Raw genomic sequence first — 19,412 nt, forward strand, 5'->3', positions numbered from 1 at the left:
TTCCGCTTAATTTGGCTGTGAACTCAAAACTGCAACCCAAAATAAATCTTATTATGTTTAAAGGAAGGAGAAAGAAACAGCCTTCTTCTCTGCCACAAAAGGAAAACCGGGTTATTAGACTGAGAAAAAGAAAGAAATCACGCCAACCAAACCTTTGGCTTCTGTCCGTGGTGCTGAACTTTATTCACTTTCAAACCGCTTTCAGTAACAGGTGAGTGTCTATCCTAAAATTAAGTGCATGAGATGGGAGAGGTGGGGAAGCCACAATTAAACCACTTTATCTACATTTAGCATAAAATGTGAGAAACGTTGACAAGAGGCTGCAGCTTGAATACGGTGCTCGTCATGGCTCGACTTGATGGCAATGAGATGTGACGAAGTTGAGTGAGAGATCCCCAAGGGATGAGGGTCACTTGAAACTTGCCCCGGGGCCTGGCCCGCCTTTTCCTCCCTGGCCGTTATCTTCGGTACTACAAAGAGAACAGAGACAAATTTGGCTTGGTGACGTGGTCCTCTTAGAAAAGTCAACTTCACAGGAGTGTGCTCACCCCCCACCCGCTCCCATTCCAGCCTGACGACCCTGGAACTTTCATGAACCGGGGCACAAGTTGCTCATTAGAAGTCATAAATCAACCCTGGTCATTTCCTTTCTTTTGTTTTTGGTGTTTATTTCTTTTTTAAAGATTTATTTATTTATTTATTGAGAGAGAGCAGGCATGCACGTGCTGGTGAGTGAGGGGAGGCACAGAGGGAGAAAATCTCAAGCGGACTCCCCACTGAGTGTGGAGCTCCACTCAGGGCTTGATCCCACAACCTGTGAGATCATGACCAGGGCTGGAACCACCCAGTTGCCCCAGCCCTGGTCGTTATCATTGAAATCTTTGGGATCTGACACTTCTGGGGAGAAACATGAGCTCCCAATCAACAGAATGATGGGTACTTGGCCCCATGAACATTTTAGGTTCCCAATGCTCGTGGCAGTAACTTTTTTCCCCTTGGCATGTCCTTGGCAGCCTGTAGCTGAGGATGACGTCATTGGCCCAACTTGAGACAAACATTTCAAAGGAAGTAAACTTTACTCTGGTCTCTTTACTGCAGGAGGCATGCTCTGGTGGTGTTCTTTGACAAGGTCTGAGTCTCAGTGAAACCACAACTTCCTTCCTCCCCATCCCGTATCCATTCCCAGCTCCTCTTACCCGGAAGCTGTTGCAGCCCAGTCCACTCTGGGCTCCAATCCTGTCCATCCTGCCTCCGAAGCAGCTGGACCTCCGCAGGCTCCGAGGGGCAGCAAGCAGTGCCCTCAGCTTGCTTTTCAGGAGGGCAGATCTATCGGAGGAGTCCCAGGGGCTCCGCCCAAGGGCACCCCCATCTCTCTGGGCTGGGTTGACCTCCCCTGTCCAGGGAGGCACGTCAGGGAGGGGGCTGAGAGCCGCCCCAGCTTCCTCATTCTGCTCATTTAGTACTTGTGGGGGCACGACCTCCTCCTCTAAAGGCATCTTGTCCTCCAAGTGGTCCAGCAAATTCTTTACAAAAGGAACACACAGGGAAAGAGAGAGGTCTCACTGACCTGCACAGTGTCACAAAGCCCCCTGGTCCCACACTGGGACCCCTGTCCTGGCCCTACCTTGAAATCCATCAGGTCTGCGTTGGACACAGAGCCATACGCGGGGTTAGCTCCTATTTGCCCCAGGAGCTGAAATGCCAGGAAGAGGAAGAAGCTGGCGGTGACGGTGGGGGAGCCCATGCTGGCGTTGCTCAAGGAGTGGCCTGGTGCCGGCTTGCTTCTCTGTCCTCTCCTTTCCCCTCTCAGCCTCCGTCCGCCTCTGTCTCCCAGCTGCCCTGCGCCTCCTCTTTTTATAGCCCCCCAGCTCTCGAAGAGCACGAGAGGGACGGAACCCTCCCCATTCTGTCACTTACAGCGATAAAGCAGCTGAATGAGGAGCAGCAGAAGATGGCCTTTTAAAGCTATCAGTCCGGCAGAGCCTGTCACTCCCCTCCACCTTGAGCAGCCCCAACAGCCCCGGACCCTCGGCTGCAAGAGCCACATTCTTGTTGATTTGCCTCAAGAGGTTCCCACTTCAAAGGTGTGAGAAGAGCAAAAAAGAGTCCTTGGTTATCTTACATCGATGCCTGGGGCTTCTTTCTCCTCGGCAACGGGACCCAGGCAGGGAGACAGAGGGTGACAGTTGGCCCGCGCCCAGCTCCCCCAGTTGGTTTTCGGCTCAGCTGTCAGGGCATCCAAATAAGGGCGGGTGGGGAGGAAGTGGCAGGCGGCCTGCAGCTCGGGACAAATTAGTCCAGATGCTCGAGCTGGCCTCACACCTGACTCATCAGCCGTGAGGGCAGCCCTCTCCCTCCAACTGGGATGCCCTCCCTCCTGGCAGTCACTCCCAGCGGTCAGGTGAAGAGGGAGTTATTTTTTAGAGCATTAAGTCAGCTGGGAACCAAATGGGATGAGTGTCCCAAGGGTTCCGCTCCCGGATATAAATACCAAGAGAAGTTTTGGGAAACAGAACCGTCCTTCTGCCAAGCGTCTCCTCCCTCCCCTCCACCATGTAGAGGGAGGTGGGCACTTAGAGACACCAACATTTTCATTCCATCCCCTTGCTGCTTGTAGAAACTCAGACTCTGGATTTGAAGCTTCTAAACCCCCAACCCTCCCGGGAAAAGTCCTTTGGCGAATTGGCCGATGGAGTGAGGGGGACGTGAGGGCACACGGTTCCCCTTAACACCTTCCATGTAACCCCTGCGAGGCCGGGTGAGTGATGAACCACCAAGGCCTCCGTTTTCCTGGCTGCCAGGGAGAAATCACAGGGAGCACGGCTGTCCACATTTAATGTGTGGCCCCCGTCCCCTAAGCTCAGCCGTCCGTGCTAGCCTATTATATGATGCACATGTACTGGGTGGGGGGGGCGACACATGCATTCGAAAGGTCGAGAGACCTCACTGCAGCCCCACACAAACCAAGTTACACACATCGTCGCCGCCTTCTTGCCCCCATTTGTAAAAACCTGCTCTACCCACCTCTCCAGGTTGTCAGTTGAGCGACTAACGCATGAACGCGCTGTGGCTCGCTGCCTAGCTGCGGGACGGCACTCATGGTTGCCTTCATTGACCAACTGTAACGGGCCAGAAACTCTACCGAAAGCTTTATGTGCATGACCTAATTGTCCTGGCCGCCCCACGAAGCAGGTGGTGTTGCTCCCATCCACAGAGGTTACGTCACTTGCCCAACCAAGGTCATTGGGCTCCTAAGCCACACAGCCAGGACTTGAACCCCGGCGTCTGACGTGGATGCCCATAGTCCTAACCATCATACAGATGCAGCTGCTGTCACTTAGCATGATGGTCCCTTACCAGCCCTCTCAGTGCAGTTCCTGATTGAATACCCTCCTGCCCCCACTCTGCCAGGCGGCCTCTGAACAACTCCTTCCCCTTCCCACTCCCTTGGCAAGTGTGTGTGTGTGTGTGTGTGTGTGTAGACCACCTCAAGGAAGGGGTCCTCCAAGCCCCACGATCTGTTGGCACACCTGACATGTTTTGACGTACTCCACGGGACTCAGGAAATGCGTGTGGGATGCCCAGGTCTGCCCTGAGCCGACCCCTCCCCGGCTGCACGCACTCCCTGGCCGATCAGGTAGAGAGGCTGCTCTGTGGAGGACATGAAATTGGGGCAGTATGTGGCTGGAGGTCACAAGAGGTGTCCAGGGTGGTTTTAGTCTAAGACCTAAGGAGAAAGGAGCCCTCTCCAGTAACCTTACCTGGGTCAGCGGAACCGAACCTAAAATCCCAAGTGGGCGCAACCCTGAATACGAACTCTGGGGTTAAAACCCCTCGTATCCTGATGAGCCCCTGGAATGTGCTCACAGCTTAATCGCTCCGTTGGCGTTGGCGGGGGTTATTATTAGCAAAGAGGATTCAGTGAGCAGCCACACTGGGGGAACCGATGCTCCTTGCTGCGTGCGTCACGCGGCCTGTCTCCTGGAGATGCCCTTTCAGACAGGCAGCGGCTACCGGAAGGGCGTCGTGGCAGGTGGCTCGGCCCCAGAGGGCCGGTGCCGCTCCTCTGTCCTGAGCCACTTCTGAAGTCTGTCAGTGGCCCAAGGACCAGCAGAAATGCTGCACTAGGGTCCAGGAAGAGAATTGCAGAAATTTCCCAGCTCCTTTTATGAAAGTCACTGTCCCTCTTCCAGACCGAAACGGAAGCCAGGGCATTAGTGTCTGAGTCTCTTCTACAAGCCAGAAGGTTTTGCTCAGTTTCGTTTGGGTTTTGTTTTGGGGGGTTTTGTTGTTGTTGTTGTTGTTTGTTTGTGGAAGGGGAGTGGCAAGAGAAAGAAGATTCAGTTTTGCTGCCCAGAGGACTTCCTATAGAACCAACACCCCCTTCCACCCTGACGAGACTTAGTGGGACACAGGTCTCAGATACACTTACTACCTCAATCCCAGAAAAACCTTTGATTTGTGCCTAAAACAGAAAATGGCTTGATGTAAATTTCCCTTCTTTCCCATGCCCCTGCTCAACCTGGGGGGGAGGCAGGAGGGGGTGTGAATGTGGAGGAGTCGATCTTTAACACGGTGCTTAGAAGCGAGCCTGGAGGAGTGAAACAGAAGAAAAGCAAAGGGCACAGAAAACCAGATCCACCCCCCACCCCCACCTCTCCCACGAACCAAAAAATCAAAAGCCTTTATTTCCTGATCACTGGAAAGAAGTTGTCTTAGTCATATGTCGGGAGGAGCGTCGCAGATGGGTGGGAGACCCCAGAACTGCGGCTTCTCTTGGTGTCCATCTCAGCGTTTCCGTTTTAGGATCCTCCGTGGGGATGCTGCGGGCGGCTTCGGTCCCAGCAATGCAACACAAGTCCAAAATCGGTATGAGAAATCCTTGGTGTCCATGGTATGATTCTGTCGGACACAAATGGTCTAACACAGAAGCTCCAGTTGGGAGAAATTCGTAAGACCCTGACGCACATTTGGGGATGGTTATTTCTGATTTTGAAAATGATGTTCTGGGGGTGCCTGGGTGGCTCATTCGGTAAAGCGTCTGCCTTCAGCTCAGGTCATGATCCCAGGGTCCTGGGATCAAGCCCCATGTCGGGCTCTCTGCTCAGCAAGGAGTTTGTTTCTCCGTCTCCCTCTGCATGTCACTCCACCAGCATGTTCTCTCTCTCTCTCGCTCTCTGTCAAATAAATAAATAAAATCTTTTTTAAAATGATGTTCTGTTTCTTTGGTTCAACTTGGAGGTCCCTGGCCCTGGAAGTTGGCAACAGGTTCGCTAGAAAGCAAGGCCCAACGCAAAAGTCCAGTTGCTAAAGCTTTATGAGCGTGGGGGCAGTTCCATTCAAGAGAAGCAGGAGTGAGGGGAAAAGAAAAATGAGAGAGTGTGTATTATTTAACTATGGCTGTGTAACAAATGACCCCAAACCTTAGCAACTTGAAACAAGGCACATCTTTTACCAAACAGTTTCCGTGGGTCAGGAATCTGGCCCTCCCCAGCTGGGGTCCCTTGCTCAGGGATCCTGGAGGCTCCAGTTAAGACCTTAGCTGGGGCTGCCGTCGGCTCAGGGCTTGGCTGGAGGATCTGCTTTCAAGTTCACTCCTGTGTCAGCTGAGAGACCGCAGCTCCTTGACGACCGTTGGCTGGAGGTCAGTTCCTTGCCGCGTGGGCCTCTCCGGAGAAATGCAGCTGACTTCCTCAGGTCCAGAGAGAGCTTATGTAAGCTCTTCGCAACCTCCTTGTCCTGGAAGGGACATCCCAAGGGCACAGGTACCAGGAGATGGGGGGCCTCAGAGCTCGGGAGGCCAGAAGTCTGGAATCAAGGTGTCATCGAGACCATGTTCCCTCTGAACCCTGTAGGGTGGAGATGTCCTTGCCTCGTCCGGCTTCTGGCACCTGCCGGCGCTCATTGGCACTCCCTGCCTTGTAGACACAGCGCCCCAATCTCAGCCTCTGTCGTCTGTCGTCGCATGGCCGTCCTCCCTCTCTGTGTTTCTCCCTGCTCTTCCTGTAAGGACCCCAGTCATATTAAATTAGGAGCTGCCCCCACGCCAGTCAGACCTCATCTTTTTTTTTTTTTAAACATTTTTATTTTTATTTATTTATTTGACAGAGATCACAAGTAGGCAGAGAGGCAGGCAGAGAGAGAGAAGGAAGCAGGCTCCCCGCTCAGCAGAGAGCCCGATGATGTGGGGCTCGATCCCAGGACCCTGGGATCATGACCCGAGCCGAAGGCAGAGGCTTTAACCCACTGAGCCACCCGGGCACCCCCAGACCTCATCTTAACTCATTCCTTCTACAGTGATACTGTTTCCCAATAAGGTCACATTCTGAGGTTCTGGGGGTTTAGGACTTCAGCATGTCTTTTGGTTAGACAGAACACAATCCATAACAGACACTTTGTCTGTGGGGTCCTTGCTAACTCCTGCCTCTCACTGGTCAAGTGCCAAGCCCACCCTCACCCTAGTCCTGCCCCAAAGCCATGAACTCCCCTTCCCTCTGGGCTGCATTACTCAGCTCCCTTAGGTAGTGGCTGGGGAAACCTGAGACTCCATCCACTCATGAACTGCCTTGGCAACCTCTCCTTGCCAGGGAATCCCGCCTGCCATGGGACGGGGATGAGTGGTACATGGAGGCGGAGAGGGCGGTCAGACAGCAGCTATGAGAACCAGGTCAGCCATTGCGAATGCATCCAATGCAGCCATTGCTGCATTTTCTGGGAAGCCAGCGATACAGGCCAAGCGTGAGGCAGTGTACTTGTCCGCAGCCGGTCTCCACGGTTGTGCTAGTCCAGCACCAAGCCAGATCTGACACACCCTGATTAGAAAAAAATTTCTAGGGGCGCCTGGGTGGCTCAGAGGGTTAAAGCCTCTGTCTTTGGCTCTGGTCATGATCCCAAGGTCCTGGGATCAAGCCCCGCGTCAGGCTCTCTGCTCAGCGGGGAGCCTGCTTCCCCCTCTCTCTCTCTACCTGCCTCTCTGCCTACCTGTGATCTCTGTCTGTCAAATAAATAAATAAATTCTTTTTTAAAAATTTCTGAATGATTGGAACAAAGAGTTTGCCTTAAATCCCTCTCTTACCCACCCACTTCTCCAAGGTACATACCTGAGAGCCCACCACTGCTCCTTGCCCTCCCTGGGGTCTTCACGGGAAGGAGGGGTCACCCTCTGGCTGAAACATGAAGGTCCAGGGCTCTCCCTTGATGCAGGAAGAACCAGACAAGTGGAGAGGAAAGTTAGAAAGCTGATGAGCGGATGTCAGCGTGAGTGGTGAGAGCAGAGACCAGGAACGGAAGTGAAGGATTGTGTGTAGGAGACGCCAGGAATGAGGTGGAGTGGACACAGTGCCCGCCAGGGTGGTTCAGCCAGAGAACGGAGTTCAGGCAGATTCCTGGGGCTCTACTCATTGAAGCGGAGTCCCAGGAGAAGCTTTAACCGTCTGGGAGTTTCTTAGTTTAGGTTCTCCTGAACCTGAGAGAAGGATCCAAGATAAGGAGTTTCCTTCCGACACAATCCCAGGAAACATCAGCAGAATGAGGATGTGACTAGGAAAAGAAGGAAGTCAGTGACCACCACGGCCAAGCGGAGCTCCATCTCCTGTCCCTGCACTCTGAGAACACGTATAAGATGTATGCCACCTGCGAATCAATGGTGCTGGGGTCTTTGAGTGCCGCCTGCTGCCAGATGTTGGTGAGTGTGGCTCCTGGTAGTTGTCAAGTCCCCAGCACTGCCTGCCTGCCCCGACGGGAGCCAAGAGGGCTTGGGGCTGCCAGAGAAAATCACTGGGCAGAAAAGCACAGTGCTGCTGGGTAGAAGCAGGCAGAGGACAGGAGACTATCCACATGAGAGTGGGAGCCAGGGTCCCAGGGCAGGTCCGGAGTTTGGTTGTAGAAATGTTCCAGAACATCCAGGCAGGTGCACGGGGCTGGCTCCCGAGCCGATGGGAGAAATGGGTCACCTAGTGAAACAGGACTGGTTGTTAAAGCTAAGGGGAGTGCCTGAAAAGTCCTCCAGAGGCCAAGATGGAAGGCTGAGAGCTGCCACATGAGCAAAGACAGGTGGCCAAGTGTGATTCTGTTTAGATCTGCCCCTGCAGGAAAAATACATTCTTTTTTCCTGCCACAGATTCTCAGAAGGGTCAAAGCTGCCACAAGAGGGATGGAGAAGGACTCAGCATTGAGCCCTTGAGAGTCACAGGTGCACAGTCGGTGGCACGAAAGGAAGTCCCAGTGTTGTCCTGACTTTTGTAACCTCCACACTTGGCACCCAGCAAAGCTTGTCCACCCTCTACTGAAATTCTCTCCAGCTCCAAAGCCTTGGGTCTCAGGCCTCCTGGGCGCTATGATCACCAGTGCTTGTTTCTGGGAAGATTATAGCGACAAGCATTTATGGAGAGACATAATCTGGCAGGCTCGTTGGGCAACGTCAATAGTAGGGAAGTCAGGGAGCTTATGGCCATGGCTACAGTTATGTTGGGGAACGTTTGGAGGGGCCAGGGTCACAGGTTGGGGAGGGCAGGGTTTAAAGGGCATCTGTAGACAGAGCGTTGTGTGCTCTGCTTCCTGCAAACGCAGAACAATGGGGAACTCAATGGATATGGCTCCGTGGGGTACGTCGGGCTACCCATGCCCATCCTCCAGCAGACTTATCTGGCTCCCTTGCAGGTCTCTCTGGAGTCCTCCTTCCCAGACTTTTGTTTGGGGAAAAGGTCCAAGAAACAGATGTATCCTACATACAGACTCTATCACCTAAGGCCTACATAGGGACGAGCCAGACTCACCGGGAAGAATTCTGGAGTGCTGGCTGGATGTGGGGAGTGGGTGCTCTGGGAGATGTCTGCCTTCATCACCTGAGCAGAGGGAAGAGGTTGCCAACAGGCAATTGAACCGAGTGATGCCATTAGGAGGGCAATTCTCCCTCCCACCAGCAAGCCTCATTCACTGACTTGGGAGGGGACAGGGGTGTTGTGGTTAGGGACCTGCATGCTAAACCAGGTTCTGTAGCCTTAAAGCCTGGCTCTGCCACTGGCTAACTGAAAGATCTTGAGCAAATTACAACACCTCCCTGTGCCTCAGTTTCCCTTCTGTTAAAATGGGGGATAATGAGAGTTCTTCGTAGATTTGTTGTAAGGACTACACAAGTTAACAGACCTGTACCAGGAGCCTAATGAGGCCCTGATGAAAGCTCACTACACTGAGTCCTCATTGCCCTCCCCGGGTCGGACACACGAGGCAAAGATGGCTCACGATTTTATTAGAAAGGATCTCACTCCTAAGGCTCATTTAAGAAATCTTAATTGATGGAGTGCCTGGGTGGCTCAGTGGGTTAAGCCTCTGCCTTTGGCTCTGGTCATCGTCTCAGGGTCCTGGGATCAAGCCCCACATCGGGCTCTCTGCTCAGCGAGGAGACTGCTTCCCCTCCCCCACCCCATCTGCCTCTTTGCCTCCTTGTGATTTCTCTGTCACATAAATAAATAAAATCTTTTTTAAAAAGAGAGAGAAAATCTTAATAGATATCAGTGGCTATCCATAACCTCCGGCCAACATTGAGTTGACGAGAACGACACAAAGCCCAGCCCACTTGCAGCAGTTCCCCTCCCTCAAAGAAATACTGGCTGAGAACAGCAGGAAGGTTAGGAGAGAGAAGTTCAAGGCCAGGAGCAAGGGAGAGAGCACAGGGTCAAGAGTCACTCGTCTCTCCGCCCACGTCTCAGGGCTGGCATTCTCAGCCGCATCCTGCCAGCTAAGGGGCTTTGGTTTTCTGGGTCTCAGTTTTCTCATCCATCACGTGGGGATAAGAATAGTCCTGTCCCTTCTGCAGATCTAGGATCATAAAAGACATCCTGGGCAAAAGGGACTGACAGCATGAGCTGAGGTCTGGAGAGGCCTGAAAGCCGTGGGGTGTGACCCGGGATGTCTGGGACACAGGATGCAAGGGGAAGGGGGGTGTATAGAGTACAGGGCAGGGACCCCCATAGGAATCCCTGCTGAATAAAACAACACAGTAGGATTCCGGTAGTTGTCCCCTTTTCTGCCCTAGCATGAGAGGTTCCTCTCTCTGAGGCAGAGAGGAAGTGAAGATGTTGATCCCCCAGAAGAGGGGCACCCTAAAATAGTGGGCCTGTGGCCAGACACTTCTAAACTTCTGGGCTTGGGAAATGAAAATGCTATTAAACTCTGAGTTTTAAAGGTCTTGACAGGGAGACATCATGAATTAAATGTTGGAAGCTGAGGTTCGAGGAAGAAAAGAGGGCTCATCCCCATTTAGAAATGCATATAAGCCTCTCTCTCTCTCTCTCACACACACACACACACACACACACACACACCACCCCTAATCTTTGAGATTTTAGCTCAGACCTCCTGGAAACAGCCATCACCAAGAGAGAACACCTCCGATGGCAGAATTCCAGGCAGAGGGAATACTAGGAAGCAGATACTGACATACACCCTCGTTTGCACAAATGTATCAAGGCCCATTTCCACTCCCAGGGAGCAACTACCAGCTTTGAAGAAGCAGTTTCTGTAAAGTGTCTTGAATGCTTGAGGTATTTATAGACATTTCAGAACATGGAAAACCGTTCAAGAGAAGAGAGGCTGCCCCAACCCTGCTTGACCAGCCCTGATGCCATCTCCCTACCCCACCATTAAGACACTTTTGGAATCTTCATGAAAACAAAAGGTTTGGGTTTTTTGGTTTTTAGTTCTTGTTTTTTATTTTTTTAATCATTTTTTAAAGATTTAGTTTATTTATTTGACACACACAGAGAGAGAGATCACAAGTAGGCAGAGCAGCAGGCAGAGAGAGAGGGCGGAAGCAGGCTCCCCGCTAAGCAGAAAGCCTGATGTGGGACTCGATCCCAGGACCCCGAGATCATGACCCGAGCCAAAGGCAGAGGCTTAACCCACTGAGCCACCCAGGCGCCCCTAGTTCTTGTTTTTTAAATGATTTATTACTCAATGCACTGGGACAAATTAGTTTCAAAAGAATCTATAATGTTGGCTTTATTTCACCATGGAAAATTTGTGCTCGGAGGTCAGAACCGTCTTACATAAAATGATTGAAATAAATAAATAAATAAATACAAATAAATACAAATTGCCTCAAAGAGCTCAGGGGGGCCTTTGAAGAGTCAGATGCAGGTCTCTGCAGCCAGGGCTTCCTCTTAATACCTTCTCAGCACTGTGGGAAGAGAGAAAGAGTGATGATGGCATCAGAGGGAAACTGAGGCAGGATCTGATCTTCTCCGCCCCAGGGGCCATCCCTGCCACCATCCCCCATCCCCAGCTGATCTGGATGTTTGAGGCTTTGGAATAATCCCTCTCTCTGGACCTCAGTCTCCTCATCTGTAAACTGAGAATCATCGTCGCCCTGGTGATCCTGACCTCTGCCTCTGTGGCTATAGACAGGTTAGGGGAAGCCAGGAGGAAAATGCTTAGGACTCTTTCTGCTCCAAGGAGAGGCTGCCAGACAATGACAGGATTTCATCCTAAGGTGGTTCTGCCCCTTTTGGTAAGAGAGGCAGGAGGTGGCTAGAAGGGGGGTTGGGACTCAATGGTGTCCACATTTAATATTTCTAGAAAGACACTCCATGGCCCTAAGGACTGTCAACAGGAGAGAGTAGCGTCCAGATGTCCGTTCCTCAGTGTGTTCCCTGGAGACAGCAAACCCCAAAATGTCTCCAGTGGTGAAACCCACAGGTATGGGGGAGGGTGACCCAAGGAGGCAGGGAGGGGGCTTTACCATTGCAGCCCAGGCCACTGAGGGAGCCTATCCGGTCCAGCCTCCGGCCAAAGCACCCTGACTTGCGCATCATCTTGGGGCTGCGTCGTCTTCTCAGGGCCTGGAGGACATTGTCACTGGACCCAAGGGCCCTGGCACGTGGTTGCTCCTGGGTCTCCCAGGCTTCTGTGGGGCTGTAGTCCTGCTGGAGGGGTCCCAGGTCCGTCTGCTCGGCCTGCAGCTCTGAAATTGTGTCCCGCAGGTGGTCCAGCAGCTCCTGCAATGCGTGGGGATAGCCTGAGCCTCAGGGAACCGGCACCTGGGGAGACCCGCCCTCACCGGCACCCAAGTGAACCAACCGCCGTGGGTATGGAGTTCTGGCACCCATTCACTTTCTGATTCCCTTATCACTACTTCCCAGGTAAACTGAGGACCTCTTGGGACAGTAGCTAAGGACCCCTGAACTCCCACTACCCACCGTGGTCTTTAGGCCGGCTGCCGAGCTCACCTGCAGTGCGGACAGCTGGGAGGCGGGGCCAGGCCCACCCAGCGGGTGGGAACGACCTCCTAGTAGCAAGAACAGGACGAGCGGGAGGGCCCGGAGCAGGGCGGTCTGGGGGTCCATGTCGCTGGAGAGAAGTGGAGAAAGAGATTGTCGCCGCCGCTGCTGCGCTTCGTCCCAGGTCACGTCTCACCTCTTCGGGTCCCGCGGGCGCTCTCCTGGATCCTTCGCCAACGTCGGCCTTTTATCCCTCGCCTGGGGTTATCTCTGATTTATCGGCTGCATTCCCGCCCGCTGAGCTCAGGGCGGGGGAATGCGCCCCTCCGCGCGTGCGACCATACTCGCCGGGGGTGGAGGCTGGGGAGAGCAGGCCTTGTATAGAAATGGGCCTGGCCGGGGGGCGGGAGCGCGCGGGAGACATCAACAGGTCCTTTGCCTCCTGCTTCTCTTTCCCTGCAACACTCCTGGGGCCTTTCCTACCCATCCCCAACAATTCCTGGAGAGGGCAGAGGCAACTCCGGCGTTCCGCGGCTCGACGCAAGTGCGGGGCACACGGGGTGACTCAGAGCGAGAACAGCCCCAGCCAACGCCCCAGCACCGCAGCGCGTCTTCCCTCCCCTCGCCTGCCTGGATGGGGCCGAGGGTGCGCTCGGCCGCTGTCCGTGGTGCTGATCCCTCTGAGCAAACCTAGCGCCGGGAGGTCTTTCTCTCCTCGGTTCAGGTCTAGCTAGAAAGACAAGCACGGAGTAGGGACTTCGAAGACCCCTCCCCACCCTCTCACAAACAGCCTGCACTAGGATGTGCATTCTCCAATGTCATCTGATTAAAAGCCTGAGCATGACAAGGAACTTCTGGAATGCTGACCCTGCTTCTATCCCTTAAACGGTAGAGCTTGATTTGGTTGGAATTTTGAGAGGCAAAGCCCAGAGATGAAGTCACCCAGGAATGCTGTCTATCAAATCTCCCCCAGGTGCCAACACCTCCTCTCCCCCACCAAGACAACATGGGACGGAAAAAGCAAAGGTGACTGGAAGATTTTTATCTATTTGGTGGAACACTAGAAGTGTGAGGCGTGCCCCTCCCCAGTGCCTCCTTCATCTGATCACCAATGACCTAATTCCCGTTAACAGATGGTCTGGACCTCCTGTCTGTGATTACAAATGAGGCATCAAAGAAAAATGGTCCTGGAAAGAGACACAGCAGATTAAATCCCCCTAAAGCATGCATGACTGATGTCACCACCCCTTCCAGATGCCTTGTGCTGACAAGCAGCAGGATGAGAGAATGGGATATGGGTGATAGAGAAAAGGCAGCAAAGGGCAGAAGCTGTGACCTTGAAACAGATATCTTACCTTAGAAAAATAGCATCTGCCTGATATATGAGAAAAATACTACTGCTTTTCATTTTTCAAACAAGGAAACTGAGCTCAGAGGAATTAATCTGCTTTCTTAGTTGATAAACGGTAAATCTTGAGTTGCAACCCAGGCAGTCTGACTCCAGACCTGACTCTCTTAATCACTGCCAGGGTCATTGCAAGGGGTTCCTACTAAAAGAAAAAACTGGATTAATCCACTGTCATCGCTGACAGAATAGAAAGTTGTGTGTGCGAGCTCACACATGCACCACAGAAAAAAATATACAAAGATTAAGTGTCAGTGAAAGAGACAAGAAAATCCAATCAGTTGCAGAGCTGAGCCAGAGGGTCAGAGGCTGCTGATAACATAGAGAGTCCCTAATGCTGGATGGCAGAAGTGTTGGGAGCAAGACAGAGTCCATCAGTCAGAAGTCACCTATCAAGAAATGACTCTGCATGTAACCTGTGCCTCACCTACTCTCCTGCAAACTGAACACATGCTCCCTCCTTTCAAGAACTACAAGGGAGAAAATGATGTCTGTGAAAGCCCATGGCATTATGGGAAGAATTAGAAATTCAAAGAATTAGAAATATAATCACCCTGAAGGAGATTGTGATCCCACTAGGGAGGGAGTCGGGCCAGGGAAAATAATTCAGTGCTAGATACTCTGACAGAGCCTCCACCTGCCCCAGCAGATGGGATTGTGGAAAAGATTTTAAGGAAGACACAGGACTGGATACAACCTCCAGGATCTTCTGTCCAGTGAAGAACAATATATTATCAATTAGTTCCCACACCAGAACATCCCCACAAACATTTATTAAGTGCCTACTGTATGCCATGCACTTTCCATTCCTATTAAGTGGAGCTAATCATACCATCATTGTCACAACATTACTGCATAAGGATTAAGTGAGATGGTATATGTGGAGGCTACATAATGTTCCCCCGAAGATGTCCATGCCCTAATCCGCAGAACCTGAGAATATGTTGAGAATACCTGACATGGCAAAGGGGGCTTTGCACCTTGGATCTAGAGGTGGAAAGATGATCCTGGATTATGGGGGAGGGCTAATGTGATCACAAGGGTCCTTATAAGAGGGAAGCAGGAGGATCAGAGTCAGAGAAAATGGAAGGATGGAAACAGGTCAGGGATGAGAGAAGAGTCTACACTATTTCTGGCATCTTTGAAGATGGAGGAAGAGCCCATGAGCCAAGGAGTGTAAGTGGCCTCCAGAAGCTAAAAAAAGCAAAGAAATAGATTCTTCCCTAGAGCCTCCAGAAGGAACACAAGCCTGCCTACCAACACCTTGAGTTTAGCCCACTGAGAAAGAATACTTCAGACTTCTGCTCTCCAGAACTATAAGGAAATCAGTTTATACTATTTTAAGGCACTAAGTTTGCAGGAATGTGTTTCAGTAGTAATACAAAATTAACACAGTGTGTGTAAAATGCTAAGCATAGAACCTGATACTTAATAAGCCCAAGCCCTCCGTGAAGGTGGTTGTGGTGGCAGAATTGGTTCTTGCCAGGGTCAAACCTTAGGTGCTAGGTGCTAGGTGCCGACTGCAGAGAAAGAAATAAGCCCCTTAACTTATTCAAAAACCTTTATCAAAGGTTGGGGGTCACAATGGTCTGGAGTCCAGACTCTGGAATCAGACTCCCTGCATACAACACCACCTCAACCTTTTGCTACATATATGATCTTGGGCAAGTTACTTCACCTCTTTTCGTGTTTTCTCATGTCTGCATCACAGGATTGTCATGAGAAGGGAATGGGACATTGCAGATAAAACTAAGCCTTCATTAGGAGGTAGGAACACCATGAACAAGACAAACTCTGCTCTTGGGGACAGTGCATGGAGAAAGACACAGTCACAGAACTACAACCGCCCCTTCTGCCGGATGATGTGGCAACCAATACAGGAGAGTCCTAGGCACTCCGTAAGCACAAGCAGGAATGCTCAGTTGAGGAGGAAGCTTCCTGAAGAAGGTAGTACTGAGCTAAGTTTTGAAGGATAAGAATGAATTAGCCATGAGGAGGAAGATGGGGAGGGCATCCTGAGCAGAGGTGACAGCTCCCACCTCTAATACCTTAGTCCATCTGGGCAGCTCTAACAAGAGAGCACAAATTGTGTGGTTCATAAACAAAAGAAATGTATTTCTCATAATTCTGGATGCTAGGAGTCCCAGATCAAGGTGCTGGCAGATTCAGTGTCTGGTGAGAGTCCTCTTACTTGTTCGTAAGCAGCTCTTTCCTCTGTAACCCCATATGGCAGAAGGGACAAGGGAGTTCTCTGATTTCTCTTTTATAGGGGCACCAATCCCATCGTGAGGGCTCCACACCCATGACCTGATCACTTCCCAGTGGTCCTACCTCTTAATACCTTCACATTGGGGAAATAGATGTCAACATATGAATTTGTGGGGGAAGGAACACAGCCATTCAGTCTGTAACATCTAGGCTCTTGGCAGAAGGAAGAAGCTGAAAAAAAAGGGAAGGTCTGGGACAGTTTCCCTCTGACTCTTACCTCCAGCCCTGGGCAGCCATAGAGGGCAACATGAGAACACTGACCACTAGGGGAAGGGGAAGGAGGAAGCAAGGAGCACTGCCCAAGGAGTCAACAGGTGGTACATCTCTGCTCACAGCTATCTCATGGTCTGGCTTTACGCCAGGCATACTTCTGCTCTGGGACTCTGTTTCCCTTTGTGTAGAATGAAGGAATTAGACAAGGACTTCTCATGGGTACAGAAGCCCTGCAAATGTCAGCTGCCCCTAGTTCATGGTTAGGTCTATTCACCTGCTCCCAGCCCCCGCTAGTGTCTCAATCTTCTATGATGTTCAGACTTTCTCAAAAGCCAGAAAACACCTACAGAAGGGCCATCAGACTCTTCACAGCCGTGGTGTCAATGCAGGTGCATGCATAGGGGTGTGTGTGTGTGTGTGTGTGTGTGTGTGTGTGTGTGTGTTGGGGGTGCTTTGGAAACCAGCCTGAGTGTGCAGCTCTTCTCTGCCCTTGAAGTGCATCTTCAAATTGTTGGTTATCAGAGGGAGGTCTGAGCTTGCTAGCCTGGGAGGAAATAGCTATTAACTCTTCCCATCCAGTGCCCAGCCTCACCAGTAATATCTGAAGCATCTGAGTGTAATGGAGGGATTGCCTCTCACTTCTTTTTTTTTTAAGATTTTATTTATTTATTTGACAGATCACAAGTAGGTAGAGAGGCAGGCAGAGAGATCCCACTGAGCCACCCAGGCGCCCCTGCCTCTGCCTCTCATTTCTATAACCTCATAAGGAAACCAAAATCTGAATAGGTCAGGTTCCTCCCCACTACCTCCAGAAAAGCCTGTATTCATTTTGTGCCTCTAGCCGACATCCTGGTGAAATCATTGGAACTCCCGGACCCACAAATGCTAAAGTTCATCTACTTTGGTCTTCATAGTTATGCGAGCTGATAAATTCCACCCCACCACTTTTTTTGCCTAGACCAATTTAAGTTAGATTTTTGTCACTCCCAACCCAAATCTCCATAACTGACCCAGTCCCCAAAAGAAACTGCACCCCCTTTTTTTAGAAATATATCTTGAGGGGTGCCTGGGTGGCTCAGTGGGTTAAGCCTCTGCCTTCAGCTCAGGTCATGATCTCAGGATCCTGGGATCGAGCCCCGCATCAGGCTCTCTGCTCAGTGAGGAGCCTGCTTCCCTCTCTCTCTGCCCACCTCTCTGCCTACTTGTGATCTCTTTCTCTCTGTCTCTCTCTGTCAAATAAATAAATAAAACCTTTAAAAGAAAAGAAATATTTCTTGAGAATAAGACATCACAACCCTTAGTAAAAGCCCAAGGTCTAGAGAGCTGAACGCTGTCTAATTTTTTTTCTGGTTTACCGCAGCACTTTATTTCCTTCCCACAATGATGCATTGCTGGGCCCAAATGTTCTCGCATGACGGTAGAAAACCAAAATTTGTCATGTCTTCAAGAACTGAAAATTGCATACAAAAATCTTACATAAATCAAAAGAAGGAATAAATGTACAGGGGTAAAAGCAAACCATTTTTCAACTCAAGGCAAGTAACAACCCACAGTATTCTGTCAGGAAAACGTCAGTTAAGAAAGGAAAAAGGACACGGGGCACCTGGCTGCCTTGGTTGGTGGGACATGTGACTCTTAATCTCAGGGTATAGAGATTACTTAGAAATAAAACCTTTAGGGATGCCTGGGTGACTCCGTTGGTTAAGTGTCTGCCTTTGGGTTGGGTCATGATCCCTGGCTCCTGGGATCGAATCCTGCATTGGGCTCCCTGCTCAGTGGGGAGTCTGCTTCTCCCTCTGCCTGCCACTTCTCCTGCTTTGCACTCTCTCTCTCTCTCTCTCTGACAAATAAATAAATAAATAAAATCTAGGAAGGAAGGAAGGAAGGAAGGAAGGAAAGTGGGTCCTTGAGGGCAAGACTTCCCCAACCCTGTTAGACGAGCAAGACAAAATGACAACAGGGTACGTGATGGTCCCAGTAGACAGCACCATGTTAGCACAGAGGTCACACTTCATGATGGAGTTGAAAGTGGTCTTGAGGATTCCACAGGACTCCATTCCCAGGATAGAGGGCTGGGAGAGCACCTCCGGGCACTGGAATTACTCACTGCCAACGATGATCACTGCCAGACGGGCATCTCACAGCTCTTCTCTGCGGAAGAGGATGACACAGAGCCGGTCATCTCCTGCTCCAAGTCCACAGCTACGTAGCACAGCTTCTCCACAATGCCACACAGGAATTCCCGCTCGGCCATGGTGTTGACGCTGACGTCATTCTCCCTGAAGATTCGCATGAAGTTGTCCATCAGGTCTCAGCCAACCAGGTCTAGACACAGGACGGCGTGGGCACGGTGTACCCCTCATAGATGGGCATAGTGTGGGTGACCCCATCACCAGAGTCCATGTCAATATCCTGGGGCAGCTGGAGACATACAGGAACAGTACAGCCTGGATGGCCACACACGTGGCAAAAGTGTGGACAGTCTCAAACAAACATGGGCCTAGCAAAGGCAACAGCTGGTCCCAAGGTCCTATGATGCGTCTGGCACATCTGGGAATGGCAAAGAGACCAGCGCTGGGAGTGGAGGGAATAATAAGAAATGGGCTCAGTGAGGTATTGTGGGCTCCACAGAGCACAGCCTCCTGGCTAGGACTTTGGCTAACCTTACCTCGAATAACGTGAGGGCCATTGAGTGTTGAAGGTCAAAGAGAGTGTGCTCTCCCTTACTCTAAGGCCTCCCTGTTCCCAGAGCTGGCCACAGGCACCTCTGCTGTTCTCCATTCTCAGCAGGCTGGGTCCCCCCAGGGGGGCTTCTCCTCCAAACTACCAAATTTCAATAATCCCAGTGATTTCCCTGTGTTACCCTAGTGGGGGAGGGAGGTGAATAGCTACTCCTTGAAGCTTCCCCCTCCCTCTACAATTTCGGGGCACCTGGGCGGTTCCATTGGTTAAGCATCCAACTCTTGGTTTTGGCTGGGGTCATGATCCCAGGGTCTTGGGATCGAGTCCCCCCATAAGCTCCCTGCTCAAGAGGGTGTCTGCTTCTCTCTCTCTCCCTCGGCCCCTCCTCTCTGCTCCTTCCCTCTCTCTCTCTCTCTCAAATAAATAAAATATTTATATAAAAAATAAAGCATACAATTCAACAACTTTTATTGTATTCACAGATACATGCGAACATCATCATAGACAATTTGGGGACATTTTCATCTCCTCACAGAAACCCCATGCCTCTTTGCCATTATCCCCTACCTCCCTTCACCAGCCCTAGGCAACCACTGATCTTTCTACCTCCACAGATTTGCCTATTCTGA

The 19,412-nt window shown here is 51.3% G+C and overlaps 2 protein-coding genes and 1 pseudogene across 2 annotated transcripts; all 3 read right to left on the bottom strand.

Annotated features, from left to right (window-relative positions):
• Nucleotides 1-458: 458 nt before the first annotated feature.
• Nucleotides 459-1,744, bottom strand: NPPA (natriuretic peptide A). Its single transcript, XM_044236739.1, has 3 exons — nucleotides 1,625-1,744; nucleotides 1,197-1,523; nucleotides 459-470 (listed from the first exon to the last, which is right to left on the bottom strand). The coding sequence occupies exons 1-3, from the start codon at nucleotides 1,742-1,744 to the stop codon at nucleotides 459-461; spliced, it is 459 nt and encodes a 152-aa protein (XP_044092674.1).
• A 9,228-nt stretch (nucleotides 1,745-10,972) lies between these two features.
• Nucleotides 10,973-12,448, bottom strand: NPPB (natriuretic peptide B). The gene is made up of 3 exons (XM_044236282.1): nucleotides 12,225-12,448; nucleotides 11,738-11,993; nucleotides 10,973-11,176 (listed from the first exon to the last, which is right to left on the bottom strand). The coding sequence occupies exons 1-3, from the start codon at nucleotides 12,339-12,341 to the stop codon at nucleotides 11,160-11,162; spliced, it is 390 nt and encodes a 129-aa protein (XP_044092217.1). The 5' UTR covers nucleotides 12,342-12,448; the 3' UTR covers nucleotides 10,973-11,159.
• A 938-nt stretch (nucleotides 12,449-13,386) lies between these two features.
• Nucleotides 13,387-18,790, bottom strand: LOC122899072 (annotated as a pseudogene).
• Between the last annotated feature and the right edge of the window lie 622 nt (nucleotides 18,791-19,412).

This window comes from Neovison vison, chromosome 2, assembly GCF_020171115.1.
Source record: "Neovison vison isolate M4711 chromosome 2, ASM_NN_V1, whole genome shotgun sequence".
NCBI lineage: Eukaryota > Metazoa > Chordata > Mammalia > Carnivora > Mustelidae > Neogale > Neogale vison.